Source organism: Homarus americanus, unplaced genomic scaffold (assembly GCF_018991925.1).
Source record: "Homarus americanus isolate GMGI-L3 unplaced genomic scaffold, GMGI_Hamer_2.0 scaffold12311, whole genome shotgun sequence".
NCBI lineage: Eukaryota > Metazoa > Arthropoda > Malacostraca > Decapoda > Nephropidae > Homarus > Homarus americanus.
Genome location: NW_024733025.1, coordinates 23,734 through 41,300, shown reverse-complemented (window position 1 = coordinate 41,300; position 17,567 = coordinate 23,734). Strand labels below are relative to the sequence as shown.

Below are 17,567 nucleotides of genomic sequence, written 5' to 3'. Positions count from 1 at the left end.
CACTGATGATTACCACCATCCCTACAGCTAACTTACACTGATGATGACCACTGTCTCTCCAGCTAAATTACACTAATGATGACCACCGTCTCTCCAGCTAACTTACACTGATGATGACCACCATCCCTTCAGCTAACTTACACTGATGACCACCGTCCCTACAGCTAACTTACACTGATGATGACTACCATCTCTTCAGCTAACTTACACTGATGATGACCACCGTCCCTACAGCTAACTTACACTGATGAAAACCGTCCCTACAGCTAACTTACACTGATGATGAACACCGTCCCTACAGCTAACTTACACTGACGATGACCACCATCCCTACAGCTAACACATGATGATGACCACTGTGCCTACAGCTAACTTACACTGATGATGACCACCGTACCTACACAGCTAACACGCATGATGACCACCATCCCTACAGCTAACTTACACTGATGATGACCACCGTACCTACAGCTAACACACTGATGATGACCACCGTCCCTACAGTAACTTACGCGATGATGAACACCGTCCTACAGCTAACTTACACTGATGATGACCACTGTCCCTACAGCTAACTTACACTGAAGACGAACTTACACTGATGATGACCACCTACAGCTAACTTACACTGATGATGACCACCGTCCTACAGCTAACTTACACTGATGATGACCACCGTCCCTACAGCCTAAGCTTACACTGATGATGACACACTGCGTCTACAGCGCTTACACTGATGATGACCACTACAGCTAACTTACATGATGATGACCGTCCCTACAGCTAACTTACACTGATGATGACCACTGTCCCTACAGCTAACTTACACTGATGATGACCACTGTCCCTACAGCTAACTTACACTGATGATGACCACTGTCCTACAGCTTACACTGATGATGAACACCGTCCCTACAGCTAGCTTACACTGATGATGACCACCGTCCCTACAGCTAACTTACACTGATGATGACCTCCGTCCCTACAGCTAACTTACACTGAAGACGAATACCGTCCCCACAGCTAACTGATGACTGACACTGTACCTACAGCTAGCATACACTGATGACTGACACTGTCCCTACAGCTAACTTACACTGATGACTGACACTGTACCTACAGCTAGCATACACTGATGACTGACACTGTCCCTACAGCTAACTTACACTAATGATTGACACCGTCCCTACAGCTAACTTACACTGATGATGAACACCGTCCCTACAGCTAACTTTCACTGATGACCACCATCTGTACAGCTAACTTACACTGATGACTGACACTGTCCCTACAGCTAACTTATACGAATGATTGACACTGTCCCTACAGCTAACTTACACTGATGATGAACACCGTCCCTACAGCTAACTTACAGTGATGACTGACACTGTCCCTACAGCTAACTTACACTGTTGATTGACACTGTCTTTCCAGCTAATGGTGGTCACCTTCTAAGGTTAAAAAAATACAGTACTTGTGGACATAACTAAAGCCACTATGTTTAGATACCTCACAGAGCAGCTCTAGCTACCACCATACACCCACACTGTTTTTTATAAAGACTTAGCTTAAGTTTTTAACTGATACTTGACATGTTAATAATCTATTAAGGAATACTGCATAATAATGTGACAACTGTATATGGCACTTTTTCTTGAGTCTACAGCTTATGTAAAAAAATTACTTTATATTTTTTACTGCAACTAAATTTTTCCACACACACACACACACACACACACACACACACACACACACACACACACACACACATAAATGAGATTCAAAGAATTGGCTCACTATTTACAGTGCTTTGATGATTATGAGAATTATAAACAAACAGGTCAACCTAGAGTGACTAGTGAACAAACAGGTCAACCTAGAGTGACTAGTGAACAAACAGGTCAACCTAGAGTGACTAGTGAACAAACAGGTCAACCTAGAGTGACTAGTGAACAAACAGGTCAACCTAGAGTGACTAGTGAACAAACAGGTCAACCTAGAGTGACTAGTGAACAAACAGGTCAACCTAGAGTGACTAGTGAACAAACAGGTCAACCTTGAGTGACTAGTGAACAAACAGGTCAACCTAGAGTGACTAGTGAACAACAGGTCAGCCTAGAGTGACTGATGAACAAACAGGTCAGAGTGACTAGTGAACAAACAGGTCAACTAGTGAACGACAGGTCAACCTAGGTGACTAGTGAACAAACAGGTCAACCTAAAGTGACTGAGTGAACAAACAGGTCAACCTAAGTGATTGGTGAACAAACAGGTCAACCTAGGTGATAGTGAACAAACAGATCAACTTGAAATTGACTAGTGAACAAACAGGTCAACTTAGAGTGACTAGTGAACAAACAGGTAGCACCAGTGACTGAGTGAACAAACAAGGTCAGCAGCAGTGACTCCTGGTGAACAAACAGGTCGACAGCCAGGTAGCTAATGTTGACAAACAGGTCAGCCTAGGTGACTAGTGAACAAACAGGTCAACCTAAGAGTGACTGGTAGACAAAGCCAGGTCGGCAACCAGGTGACTAGTGAACAAACGGGTCTAGAAACCTAGAGTGACTAGTGAACAAACAGGTCAACCTAGAGTGACTAGTGAACAAACAGGTCAACCTTGAGTGACTCTAGTGAACAAACAGGTCAACCTTGAGTGACTCTAGTGAACAAACAGATCAACCTAGAGTGACTAGTGAACAAACAGGTCAACCTTGAGTGACTCTAGTGAACAAACAGGTCAACCTTGAGTGACTCTAGTGAACAAAAGGGTCAACCTTGAGTGACTAGTGAACAAACAGGTCAACCTAGAGTGACTAGTGAACAAACAGGTCAACCTAGAGTGACTAGTGAACAAACAGGTCAAGCTTGAGTGACTCTAGTGAACCAAACATTAAGATCATCCTAAATACTGTATCAAAAACTTGTATAATTGTCCTAACTGGTCGTTGTCATCTACTTCAATGTATAATGAGTACTGTAAACATGCAGGAAGACTCTTACTAACTTGCTGGAATGATACTTAATAACTAACATGTAGTGACAGAGCATGTGAGCTTCTTAAATGGAGATAATGTCAATGCTCTCATCAAGCCAGCGTTTGTCCCACTCTTGTGGACGTCTGCTCACAAACAGAGGATCTGCGTCGGACATGTGAAGAGGGCGAGTCTCATTCCTGGTTCTCTGTGAAGACCTGCAGTTGAGGTAGCTTGACGATGCATAAGTTTCTGTCTCTGCTGCCAGTCGCTTGTTGTGGGTCTGTAGTTGTCTTATGTTCAGTGATTCGTAATGCTTAGAGTCTTCAGAGTGCTTTGAGGGCTTTTTATTTGGCAACAGTGACATCCGTTTATTTTTCTCTTTTTTTTCACAACTTCGGAATACATAATCTGTTCCTGTGACCGTTGTGCAGGTGTCACTTGAAGACTCCACAGTGGCCATGGGCTTCCTACTCACAGTAGATTCCTCAACACTGTCACCTTCATCTTTACTTCCATTACCTTCTGATAATTCTTTAAATGCCTCAATGGGTAGAATGGTCATTACTCTTAACTTTCCAGGTACAACCGGTTCTCTGTGCTTCTTTGCCAAATTAATATCTTTGCTTTTTTTGTTTTTCGAATTCCCACCCAGAATTCTAATCCCTTTACGGAATGTTGTTTTATTTAATCTTTTACATTTGTCATTTGTTATTTCATTGTGTCCTGTGATCTGGTGCTGCCAGCGGTGGTCAACGAGCTGCTCCAAGTCCTCCACGGTGAGGTCACACACATCACACTTAAGGTGACCGTGTCCCGTGTCTTGTGTGTGCTCTATCAGTGCCACTCTGGTGGTAAATTTTGACACACAACCTGAACACTTGTACAATGGCACCAATAGACTCTGCTGCTGCACATTTGTATGTCTATGAACAGCACCCACGTGTAAGCAGAGTCCGTGTATGGAAGAGTAAGATGTACGACACTTGGCACACTGGTACGGTGTGTTCTTCATGTGAACCATTCTCACATGAGAGAGTAAACTTTGTCTGCTCGGGTAATTCTTACCACAAAAACTACATCTGGCTGTATCACTGCCTTCGTGTTGCTTAATAAGGGATAAGCCATGTGTCTTTTTGTCGACTTTGCCAAACATTTCTCTTTCGTACTGTTTTCGGTGAGTCTTGCGATGTTCGCTCAGCCCTGAGGAGTTTCTAAATCTCCTTTCACACTCACTACATTCGTAGGGCCTCTCTCCCGTGTGCTGCCGACGATGATCCTGCAGTGATTTACCGATGGCAAAAGCTTTTTCACAGATATCACACTTGAATGGCTTTTCACCAGTGTGAATGCGTTCATGTTTAGTCAGATCAGATTTTTGAGCAAAGGCTCGTTCACAAAAATTACATTTAAAGGGCTTTTCACCAGTGTGAGTGCGCATATGAATTTGAAAATGTGCATTATGTTGACAAACAAGACCACAAACCGTGCACACAAGTTTACGGTTCCCTCTCTTTCTTACTGTCTCTGGACCACCTGATGGGAAGTGACTTACACCAGTGTCAGATCCCATTATTTTATAACTTTGTATTCTTTTCTTGATTTTCCAGCTGCTCTGACTGTTGCTACTACTACTACTACTGCTGCTAATACTAGTACCTGTATGACTACTGCTACTGCTGCTCACATCACCACTGTGTTTCTCACACTTACTCACTTCCTTTACATTACTGAGAAACATTGTCTTCTGTTGGTGGACTCTTACTGCTTGTTGTTCTCTGTTAATGAGAGATGTCTTCATCACCTGCCACTCTCGGTTAAGTTCTGCCAGTCTGATGTTTGACAGTTTATTGGTCTCAAGACTCCACTTGTGTAAGGCTAAAAAGGACTCCATGCCTATTGTGTTACTTGAGTTCATCATATATGCTGCACAACAGCTGTTCTGAAAGAATGAAAAACACTTAAAATTAGTTCTTGAGTAGTGTTCTGTGCCACCCCTCACCTTAGCAGGTCCCCTATACAGGCAGTTACTGGTTTACAAAATTATTTCAATTCTGAAAACCATTTGTAAGTTTTTCTCATAAATTGCATCACATTTTCCCTTAGACCCTCATTACTAAAGCTGCCACAAGTTCCTAAAAAAATTTCACCAAATGCTACAAAACATGTTTTTAATGAAAATTTTTGTTTTACACAATGGTTGAGTCAATAATAAACATATTAAGTTAAATACTACATGTAATGGTGGTCATAGACATTACTGGAAAACTGTGCCACACATTCACACAAACTCAGTTGAATGTTTGTTTCACTTCTTAATCTCTTAATGGTCACTGATGTAGTTTATGTCACATTCGGCTAAGGTCCAAATCTGTAGAAAAACTGATTTTATAAGACTTGGCAGCCCATGGCTATAAATAGATGAGCGTGTGGAGGCCGCAAAACAGAGACAAGGTGGTTGGTGTGTATGTGTGAGTTGCCACATCTCTCAGTGAAAACTTTCAGGACACTATCTGGCATACAACTTGGTGCCTCTAGTGTACATAGTGTATACTGTATATAGAAATAATTATATACTGCAGTTATATTGTTAAGTAAATAACATAAGGAAGTGGAAGTGATAGCAGATATGCTGACACCTGTGAACGACTCAGCGCCAGACTGGACTTTTAAACTAGCTTATAGGTGTGTTTTTCTAATCCAAGAAAAAGTCACTGAAAAAACCTAACCTAACCTAACATACATGTAATGCCATCATATATAAATTGTGTTGTCAATGTGTACAAGTCAATTAATAAGTGACAAAATATTTTTTGTTTTATTACTTAAAGTGTTAATGATATTTAAATAAAATGCGACTTTTTCTATGCCTTTTTTCCATTCACAATACTTTTCACCATTACCATGTGACTTTTGGGGTCCTATGGGGTTGTTTTAGCCAACAAAATAAATGTGGAAAATCTTTGACCCTCTCGGCATGACTTAGGTTAAATTAATTGACCATCGATGGGTTAAATAACAAAATAAAGAAAACACCATAGCATACAAACTTTAAATAAAGAAAACATTAAATAAAGTCTATATATAAGTTAATATTTCTCTGTAGCAAGTTGAGAAATTCACCAACAGTTGAAAGGTTATTATAATTATAGTGAACCTGAATTAATAGCACAATACAGTCGGCCCTTCACATACGCGGGTTTAGCAAATATGCAGATTGCCCCGCCGGAGGAATATTCTGTACATTGAAGTAATTTAAGTGCATTCAAATCGCGCGCGGCACCGCACACCGCCCGCCACCCCACACACACACACACACACGCGTCACGCCACCCCGCGCTCCCTCACTCAGTCAGTCTCGCTGTAACCACTCTTGTGTTGACATCAGCATTATAGGTCGACCCTGATTTTTTGACCAAAAATTGTTAATTTATGATATTCCTTGTTTATAGGTCGACCCAAGTTTTTGAGGGTATTGGAACAACAAAACCTTCAGTAAAAACACCCTACAGTGGTCCCTCGGTTAACGAGCACAATCCGTTCCAGCAGGTTGCTTGTTAACCGAAAATCTCGTTAACCGAAACCATTATTTCAATGGGTTTTTGGGTAATTGGTTCCAGCTCACCGAAAATTGCCTAAATTAAACAAAAATGGTAGAAAGGTTCACTTACTTTGGTGTGGTGTGGGTCTCACATGAACATCCTCTCCCCTTCTTGAAGTGGAAGGCTGAGGGATAGCATCTTGTTCCCTCTGCCTTTTACTGAAGAAAGTGTCAATTGTGGTCTGTGGGGCATCTGTCCTCCTCACCATTAACTTATGTTTAAAGAAGGAGACCACCGAGTCCTCAACATGACACATAGTTAGTTCAGTTTTTTCCACTTCTGGGTGCTTTGAAGCTGGTTCCCTGAACTTCTCCCAGTAGTAAATCACATCTTTCAACTGTTTAGCCGACATATGGTCATCACTTTCAATTTCCTCCTCACCACTGTCAGCCTCTACCTGTAACATCTCATCCAGTTGCTTAAAGTCATCAGGAGTAAGTTCCTCCTCATGAGACATCACAAGCTCTTCCACATCCTCCTCCTCCACTTCAAGGAATGACGACCAATGGACACAAACTCCTGGTCCAACTCTGTTTCTTCCTCAAATCCCTCAAAATCATGGGCTACTGATGGCCACAGAGCTTTCCATGAAGAATTGAGGGATCTAGTGGAGACTTCTTGCCATGATGACACAATCAATTTTACAGCCTCCAGGATGTTGAATTGTCTCTTCCAGAAATGTTTCAGTGTTAGTTCAGGATCATTGGAAGTTGCCTGATGACATCTCCTAAACATTTTCTTCATGTACAACTTCTTGAAGTTGCTGATCACATTCTGGTCCATTGGCTGTATGATTGATGTAGTGTTTGGAGGCAAAAACAACACTTTCACAAAGTCAAATTGATACTCCAAATTTCTGGCAAGGTCAGGGTCATGACCAGGAGCATTATCCATGAGGAGAAGAGCCTTTAAAGGGAGTTTATTGGTGGTTAGGTAGCTCTTGACAGAAGGGCAAAACACATCAACAGCCCATTCATTAAAGAGCTGTCTTGTCACCCATGCCTTACGGTTGGACTTCCAATAAACTCCAAGCTTTGTTCTTACCACTTTCTGTTGCTTGAACACCCTGGGGTTTTCAGAGTGGTAGACAAGCATAGACTTCAGTCGGAAATCCCCTGAAGCATTGGCACCAAGCAATAGAGTGAGACGGTCTTTCATGGGTTTATGTCCTGGTAAAGAGACTTCATCTCTGCTGATGAATGTTCTTTTGGGCATCTTTTTCCAGAACAGCCCAGTTTCGTCCACATTGAACACTTGCTGTGGAAGAAAATTTTCTTCTTCCATCAGTTTTTTAAATTCATCTAAAAACTTTGCTGCCCCTTCCTTATCAGCACTAGCAGCTTCACCATGCCTAACAACACTAAAGATGTCACTTCTTTTCTTAAATTTTTCGAACCAGCCTTTGCTGGCCAGAAAATCTTCAAATTCTGTGCCTGAAGAACCAGGTTGATCTTTCTTTAAATGTTCGTAAATCTCCCTGGCTCTTTCACAAATGAATTCAGTAGAAACTGAATCACCTTTCATCTGTTATTCCCTAATCTAGATGATAAGTAACCTCTCAGTTTCTGCAATTAGGGATCTACTTTTAAATGCTCTTGTAGATTTGTCTCTCACTTTCACTTCTTTAAATTTGTCTTTCTGAGCAAGAATTGTCGACACAGTTGATGTCGACATGCAATATTCTTTGCATAGCGCATTTGTTCTAATGCCTTATTCATGTTTTTTATGATTTCCTGCTTGGTTTGGATTGAAATCACTTTTCTTGATCTCTTAGGCCCCATGCTGGATTCAAACAAGGTCAACACGTGCTTTTCAAAGTTAAATTTGTTGTAAATAAAGAATATTTTCTTTACAATAACACTGCACTGTGCTATATATTGTCAATATGTAAAATAAATTTCAAAATGACCAATAATTTGCTTGGAAACACAGAAAAAAAGCATTTAGTTGAAGAGAGTCTCAAGCAAGATGTTACCTCCAGTGAAAACAGAGAGAGACTAACGCCTGTTTGCTGTGTTAAGAGGCTGGATGCCACGCATTAAACTAGTCACTTTACCTTCAATTATGTTCAATAATTGTTAAAATGACTAAAAAATTTAATATTAAACTTTTAAAATTATTGAATAGTATAAACTCCTTGATATTCACTAAAATAGTAAGGAATTTAAGCCCTAGAACCGATTAATGTATTGGTGGACTGATACTAAAGCTGGTTGCCCGGTTAGTGCAAGCGAAAACATGTTGAGGTCGGTTCGTAAGAAATTCGTTAACCGAATTTTTGTTCGTTAACCGAATTGAAGATCCTTATGGAAGGCAGTTCGTTAACCGAAATTTCGTTAACCGAGGCCTTCGTTAAATGGTGTGTGTGTGTGTGTGTGTGTGTGTGTGTGTGCGTGCGTGCGTGCGTGCGTGCGTGCGTGCTCGAGACGCTATTTTTAGATTTGCCCCACCCGCCACCCTGCCTGACTGCCTGTTTTAGCTCATAAAATTCATACAAATTACCCGGCCAGAATATAATTTACATTGCTGGAATTCTTATAATTTGGTGATCATTTTGAATATAAACATCATATATTTTGCATTAGACATACAAATTTTAGATAAAATGTTTTCTCTGAGTAAATATGTTATCTTTTGTGCAAAATATATGACATTTATATTCAAAATATTCCTGGTCTTACAAGGAATCCAGCAATGTCAATTATATTATCCTAACTTTAGTTTGAGGTATTATTTATTACTAAAGTTAAATATTCTGGTTATCCCACACATCTCCTTGGGACGGTTGGTGGGGGGTGGGGGGAGGGAGGGACCGACCGACCATCTGTTACCCTGTGAAGAATATTTTTTTTTTTTATTAACTGAAGATATTTGTTTTAGCTCATAAAATTCATACAAATTACCCGGTCAGAATATAATTTACATTGCTGGAATTCTTATAATTTGATGATCATTTTGAATATAAACATCATATATTTTGCATTAGACATACAAATTTTAGATAAAATGTTTTCTCTGAGTAGATATGTTCTCTTTTGTGCAAAATATATGACATTTATATTCAAAATATTCCTGGTCTTACAAGGAATCCAGCAATGTCAATTATATTATCCTAACTTTAATCTGAGGTATTATTTAATACAAAATGATATAATTTATTTTTTTCACCCAACATCTCTTGAAGGGAGGATTGGTGGGGGGTGGGGTGGAGGGTTGGGACTGACCGCGTGGTTGGAAGAGGGGGGAGGCAAGGTGGGGTACTTTGATTGACAGATAGTGTGGTGAAGAATATATTTTTTTTAATTAACTGAAGATATTTGTTTTAGCTCATAAAATTCATACAAATTACCCAGCCAGAACATAATTTACATTGCTGGAATTCTTATAATTTGGTGATCATTTTGAATATAAACATCATATATTTTGCATTAGACATACAAATTTTAGATAAAATGTTTTCTCTGAGTAACTATGTTATCTTTTGTGCAAAATATATGACATTTATATTCAAAATATTCCTGGTCTTACAAGGAATCCAGCAATGTCAATTGTATTATCCAAACTTTAGTTTGAGGTATTATTTATTAAAATTTAGTGGTTTTCCCCCAAAAATTTCTCAGAGAGGGAAGAGCCAGCAGTGTAGTGTGAGAAGAGGGGGAGGGAGTTGAGTCCATTATTTGAATGGACATTAACTTGGCGACTGTATTTCTCTATTTCTCTTAAGTATTAATTGTGTGCATGTACCATCATAAAATTAAGATGTTATTTTTACTACAACATAGGTATGTGTCTTCAAAAAGTGGAGTTTGGGGGTCGGGCCGGTTTCTATTGGAATTAATCCCATATGTTCTGTTGTTCACTTAACGCGGATTTCACTTAACGCGGGACCCTCTGGGTTCAATTGACCGCGTTAAGTGGGGTACAACTGTACTGTACAGGTACTCCCCGACTTACGACCTACTCGACTTACGTCCACCCGCACTTACGACCTGCCTCAGTTGGACCAAAATTTTGTCAAATTACTTATTTTTGAGTCCCAACGTCAGTACACAGACAAAATTTTCGCTTGTAATTCCCTTTAAAATGGCTGGCAAGCTTAAAAGTGAGAGTTTTGTGGTGCTGAGAAGAAAAAGAGACATCCATTTTCAATTTTCTATGTGTTATTTAAGCATTTCCGACTTATGACCATTTCGACTTACGACCTGGATGTCGGTCCCTAAACCCGTTCTAAGTCTCTCCTCGACTTACAACATATATGACTTCTGACAACCCGGACATACGACGGCCATGGTCGTATAAAACATTTTTCACATTACGTTTTTTCAAGTCCAAACGTTAGTGATCGCGCTGTGTACTGACAAAATTTTCGTTTGTAATTCCCTTTAATATAGCTAGGAAGCATAAAAGTGAGAGTTCTCGTAGTGCTGAGAAGAAAAAGAGACACCGCATTTTCAAATTTCTATGTATTATTTTCTCCTTTTCAACTTACGACATGGTCGTCGGGACGGAACCCCGTCTTAAGTCGAGGAGAGACTGTATGTATATGTATATATATATACAGTGATCCCTCGGTTAACGAGCACCTCGGTTAACGAGATTTCGGTCAACGATTTACCTTCCATAAGATTCTTAACTTCGGTTAACGAGCAATCCCTCGATTAACGAGTTTTTTACGAGCCGACTTCAACATGGTTTCGCTTGCATTTGGCGGTCCACCAGCTGTAGTATTAGTCCGCCAATACAGTAATCGGTTTTAGGGCTTAAATTCCTCACTATTTTAGTAAATACAGTGACCCCTCGTTTAACGAACGCCTCGGTTAACGAAATTTCGGTTAACGAACTGCCTTCCATAAGGATCTTCAATTCGGTTAACGAACAAAAATTCGGTTAACGAATTTCTTACGAACCGACCTCAACATGTTTTCGCTTGCACTAACCGGGCAACCAGCTTTAGTATCAGTCCGCCAATACATTAATCGGTTCTAGGGCTTAAATTCCTTACTATTTTAGTAAATATCAAGGAGTTTATACTATTCAATAATTTTAAAAGTTTAATATTAAATTTTTTAGTCATTTTAACAATAATTGAACATAATTGAAGGTAAAGTGACTAGTTTAATGCGCGGCATCCAGCCTCTTAACACAGCAAACAGGCGTTAGTCTCTCTCTGTTTTCACTGGAGGTAACATCTTGCTTGAGACTCTCTTCAACTAAACGCTTTTTTCTGTGTTTCCAAGCAAATTATTGGTCATTTTGAAATATATTTTACATATTGACAATATATAATGCAGTGCAGTGTTGATTTAAAGAAAATAATCTTGAATTACACCAAGAGAGCTAAAATTTTATGGGTGAAATGGCGCCATGGGGTGACTTCTCTTCCACCCCACTGCCTTCTCTTCTTCCTTCTCCTCCACCCCCATTCTAAATCCCATCATCATCATCATCATCATCCAGGAGCCTTCTATATACAAACCTCAAAGTAAGTGAACTTTTCTACCATTTTTGTTGAATTTAGGAAATTTTCGGTGAGCTGGAACCAATTACCCAAAAACCCATTGAAACAATGGTTTCGGTTAACGAACTTTTCAGTTAATGAACGACCTTCTGGAACGGATTGAGTTCGTTAACCGAGGGGTCACTGTACAGTAAACCACTCACAAGCTCCTACCACTAATTATTTTATACTGAAACTTAAGTTTGGGAAGCTGGATTAAAATGAAGATTACCGGTATATTAAAATAATAAAAATGTTTTATAAACCAGTCTAACATACCGTAAAAGAACAATATACCCCGGTAATAAACACAGCTGCTATCATCACCCCCCACCCACCCATTTGCCAGTGACAAGAAAGGGAAAGTGACCTTGACTGTGACCGCCTGTGGCTATTTTTAGCCGTCCTTGTGTTCGGAGGTGGTCAGTAATGCATATCTGTATATTTACTGATCATAATACTTATCTCCTATAAATAATTAATTTAAAATTTATTTTTTTACAAAGAATATTCAGTAAATGACTGCGTTAATTCTTGAAACTACCGACAGTGGTAAATTTAGGATATAAATGATGAACAGAAGTCACGTCATGGATTCGGAGTTTGGTCCTTAATGATCACCATAAATGTCTGGTCAACTTCACCTACCAGGTATAATGGTAGCCTCCCTTTTTCGCAAAACAAGTATATAATTAAAGAAAATACTTGCAGTGTGTTTAATATATTACAGTATATTATAAATAAATAAATAAACAAATAAATCGGCAAATCTATTTCAAGTAAACGGAAATATTTTACTCACACCGACATTAGTTCCAGTTAAATAACTGACGCTTAAGTGAGTCACTAGTGTACACCAGCCGGTGCCAATACTTTAAGTGAATTGGCCTTATTTTAAATAACCAACCATAAATAAATGCAAAAAGGAAAAAAGATCAAAGGTGAGAAAATTATATTGTATGTATGTTGTGTTGTCAAAGGAAGATAAACAATTGAAACTCTGCAATTGTGTGTAAATGAGGCAGAAAGATAGATCAGCAACCTAAGACTTGGTCACAATTTTCGTGATGCCATATGGAAGTAGGATCTACTATTAGACAATACTGTACATTATGCTTCCAATATCTTCCCGGGCGGTAGTATCTCCCTGTTTGGTAGCTGCCTAAAATTTTTAGTAATATTACTTTGATACAACATGATAAATTAGACAAACAATGAAAATAAACAAACAAAAGTTATTTACCAAGACCTTCTCTCTGAGAACAGAGGGATGGAGAGGAGATAAGTAGGTTATTTATAGCCCGTCTTTGTGTAGGAAGTCGACCACACTATAAATAATTCATTTAAAATTTATATTTTTTACATAGAATATTCAGTACATGACTGTGATTATGAAATAGGCCGAGATATACGGTATGTAATATTTATGTGTGTGTGTGATGTAAACAGAGCGCTTGGCCTCTCTCTCTCTGTATGGGTGGAATTCGTGGTTTAGAGTGAGTGATACAAATGTCGTAACATTACTAGGCTGAAGGCGCCTGAATACTACTTAGACACATCAATATTATGTTAATTGATCACTGTATAATAAATTCATTCACAATTATGTTAATTGATCACTGTATAATAAATTCATTCACTCATAATTTCAAATTCCCTTATCATCCTGTGTTATATACAGAAATACTTGAGTCCCTGAGCGAGTACACAAAAAAAAAACGGAGGACTAAGACATCCTGAAGTGGGTAGAGAACGGACATCTCTACAGGGGGACTCAAACGTTTCTTATGTTTTGTGGGCACTGTAGCATAATATGAATAATATGTAAATTACAATTTACTTATATATATATATATATATATATATATATATATATATGTAAATTGTAAAAATTTAAATAAAAGAAAAACTAAATACGTAGCGGTTTAAAGTGTACTGTACAGTGTTGTGGCTTGGCGCGGGGTTATGCAGTGTTTACAGTTCACGTTCGACATCACATGTTCAATTGATTTATGTGTTTTGTTTGTGAACAATTGCAGAAATAATTTATGTAATATTTAAGTATACAGTATACCTGTACAGTATATGTAAAATGTAAAATTTTAAATAAGAGAGAAAAACATAATACATAGCGTTTTAGACCTGCGCGCTCTGTTTACTCCACACGTTCAGTCTGAAACACGTGTGAAGTTTTTAAGCGTCCTCAGTGAATTCTGATTGCTGTTTCTCCAATTTTGTGACTATGGAAAAGAAGAATATCTCCGGGAAGCGTTCTGGTGATCGCATTTCCGGTGGTGATCGTAACAGAAAGGCTATAACACTTGAAGAAAAGCTTGATGTTTCATGACTCCTCAGCCTCAACATCAACCTTCTCCCCCATCAAGTTATATTCATATTTTTTCAAGGTAAAGTGTAACATTTACTGTATGATTTCATTATTAGATATGAATGCAACATTTATTTAGACTGTGCTATCCTTTGTGTTAGGCTAACTACGAAATTTTTTTTCGATTTGGAGTAATCTGCACCTAACCCTATTTTCTCCATAAGCCCTGTTATTTCTATTACGCGAATTTCTATAACACGATGTTTTACAAGAACACAACTACCGTGTTATAGCAGAACTGACTGTATTTCTCTTAAGTATTAATTGTGTGCATGTACAGTACCACCATAAAATTAAGATGTTATTTTTACTAGAACATAGGTATTGTGTCGGAAAAAGTGGAGTTTGGGGGTCAGCCGGTCTCTATTTCATTTAATCCCATATGTTATGTTGTTCACTTTACGCGTTTCTCGCTTTACGCGGGCCTCCGTGGGTTCAATTGACCGCGTAAAGTGAGGGTCCACTGTATATATATATATATAGTATATGCAAGTAAATCACTGTGGGTGCGCGTGATCCAGGTATATGCTGATAACCACAAGGAAAGAAGAAAACACGAAGTTCCCAAACGCTTTCGTGTAATTCACATCTTCAGGGGTGAGTACAGACTAAAGAGAAGTACAAAATAAGGTATATATATACAGAGGAGGGTGAGATCAAGTCCACAATGGTCAGGTATAGGTAATGACCCTACTAATCTTCAAAAAAGCACCGCAACGGTCGGTAGTGAGGTCAGAGTGTAAGCTGACCCAACCTTCTCACCTGGTTACAAATCTTTTTAATTACGAAATTATCCAATTTGTACATACCATTACTCAAATTCATGTTGACGGATTCGGTATGTTTAATGAGACTAGATTCTATAATGTTCCTACTGTCAATTGAATTACAAGGTAATATTGAGGAGGCATTATCCCGGTCAATGCAATGTTTATTATCCCTCAAATGAACAAACAGAGCATTGGATTCCTGGCCTGTCCTAACACTGTATTTATGTTGTTTAAGTCTAGTTACAAAATCTTTACCTGTCTGGCCTAAGTAAAACCTATTACATTTCTTGCAAGGAACTTTATAAATGCAGCCACTTGTATTGTTGGGGCAGTTCTTGATTAACCTTTGTTTAACAGTGCATGAGTTTTTAAATGCCACATTGATGTTCCAGGTTTTTAGTTGTAAAGGAATGTGCGAGAAATTTTTGTGAAATGGTAATACTAAGAGATTCTTATGGTCATGGGTGGGCTTGGGATCGGTTCTATAGAAAGATTTCTTAGTAATGTTAAGGCATTTGTCTATGAAAGATCTAGGGTACTTAAGGTTCAAGCCAATATTATAGATATATTTATATTCCTTATCAATGAATTCTGGGTTGCAAATTCTCAAAGCACGTAAAAACATTGATGAAAATACTGACTGTTTGACTCTATTATGGTGGGCAGAATAATAATGAATGCATGAACACACATTAGTAAGTTTCCTATAAATACTGAACTTAAAGGTGTTACCTATTCTGTGGATCAGACAGCCTAGGAAAGGCAATTTACAGTCATGCTCTAATTCCACAGTGAATTTGATTGAGGGGCTAAGTTGTTAAGTTGTGGCAGGAAAGCTTTTAGGTCCTCATTACATGGCCAGAGACATAATACATCATCAACATATCTAAACCAGACTCTGTATATATATACCTTGTTTTGTACTTCTCCTTAGTCTGTACTCACCCCTGAAGATGTGAATTACACGAAAGCGCTTGGGAACTTTGTGTTTTCTTGTTTCCTTGTGGTTATCAGCATATACTGGTACTTGGATCACACGCACCTACAGTGATTTACTTGCATATATATATATATATATATATATATATATATATATATATATATATATATATATATGATCTAGTAGTAGTCTAATGTGCTTATCCTTTCGATATTGATCACATATCTATAGCTCTTATGTGAGGAAATACATACCTACTTTTGAAAAAGTGCTGTTTTGAAGTATTTAGAAGTGCACCTGTTATCAAAGTCTTTCTACAATATTGATAAGTCATAAAATGTAAGCTGATCTGAAGGAGAGATTAATTATATGAGGATATATTCGGTTTTGTATTATTAATGCAAAATAAATGATTGATTGATTGATTGATATAGATTTATAGTAACATATAGAGCTTACTATAAATTCATGTGTGAAGTGTGGTGCAGTGGATGAAGAGGAATACACTAAGGTGGTATGGACATGTGCCGAGGATGCATGAAGACAGGGGGACAAAAAAAAGTTTATGAAGCAAGAGAGAGGGGAATGTTGGGAGGGGTAGACCGATTGCCACCTGGGAGAAAAGAGTTAGAGAGTTTGTTGAAGAGAGAGCGGGAAGGGAAGGAAGAGTGTTTGAGAGAGCAAGCGAGGTGTGCAAAGTTAAAATGGCCTATAGACACTTCTACCATGGTGGCTCCTTGTTGGGGAGTTCCGGCAGCACTGCACTCCTGGTAGTGAACCCAGACCGGCCTCCCATAAGGTAATGTACCAAAGAAGAAGCAGAAAATGGAGTGTGAGAGGAGGAGGAGGAACATATGAGGTTGTGTGAGGGGAAGAGGGACTGGGGAGGGCTTGAGGAAGAAGGGAGTGAAGGAGACAACTCAACATACTGTACAAAGACACAGAAGAACAAAGAAGTCAAGTGATAAAGACAATAATCTACCCTCTCCCTGGCGCTGGTTGAATCTCTTGTCAATAGTGAGAAGTGTCAGTCTTGTTGTTGATGCAGCAGACGAAACTACTGTCTCTAGGTCCCCCTGAGGCTGGTAACAACCTGCATCTTTTCTCCACATATATCACTTTATTTTATGTATTTTCCACGTTCATTTATAAAAAAAATATAACCTATATAGAGACATTAACAGATTTTGATTGATAATACTCGATAAAATCCCAATTATGACCAGGAAAAGAAGTTGACCGTGAACTAGCCCTGTTAAGAACTAAAGTCGAGTTGATGACAATAAAAAACATTGAGGGACCGCCGGGCCAACACCGCTAAATAGCTTATTAACTAAATATATTAATAAAGTAGATAACTAAAATACGTGGATATATATAAATAAAATAACTATGAA

General features: G+C 38.6%; 1 protein-coding gene across 1 annotated transcript; it reads right to left on the bottom strand.

Moving 5' to 3' along the window:
- Window positions 1–2,577: 2,577 nt before the first annotated feature.
- Window positions 2,578–17,261, bottom strand: LOC121869230 (zinc finger protein 665-like). The gene is made up of 2 exons (XM_042370470.1): window positions 17,153–17,261; window positions 2,578–4,917 (listed from the first exon to the last, which is right to left on the bottom strand). The coding sequence occupies exon 2, from the start codon at window positions 4,894–4,896 to the stop codon at window positions 3,061–3,063; it is 1,836 nt and encodes a 611-aa protein (XP_042226404.1). The 5' UTR covers window positions 4,897–4,917; window positions 17,153–17,261; the 3' UTR covers window positions 2,578–3,060.
- Window positions 17,262–17,567: the final 306 nt, after the last annotated feature.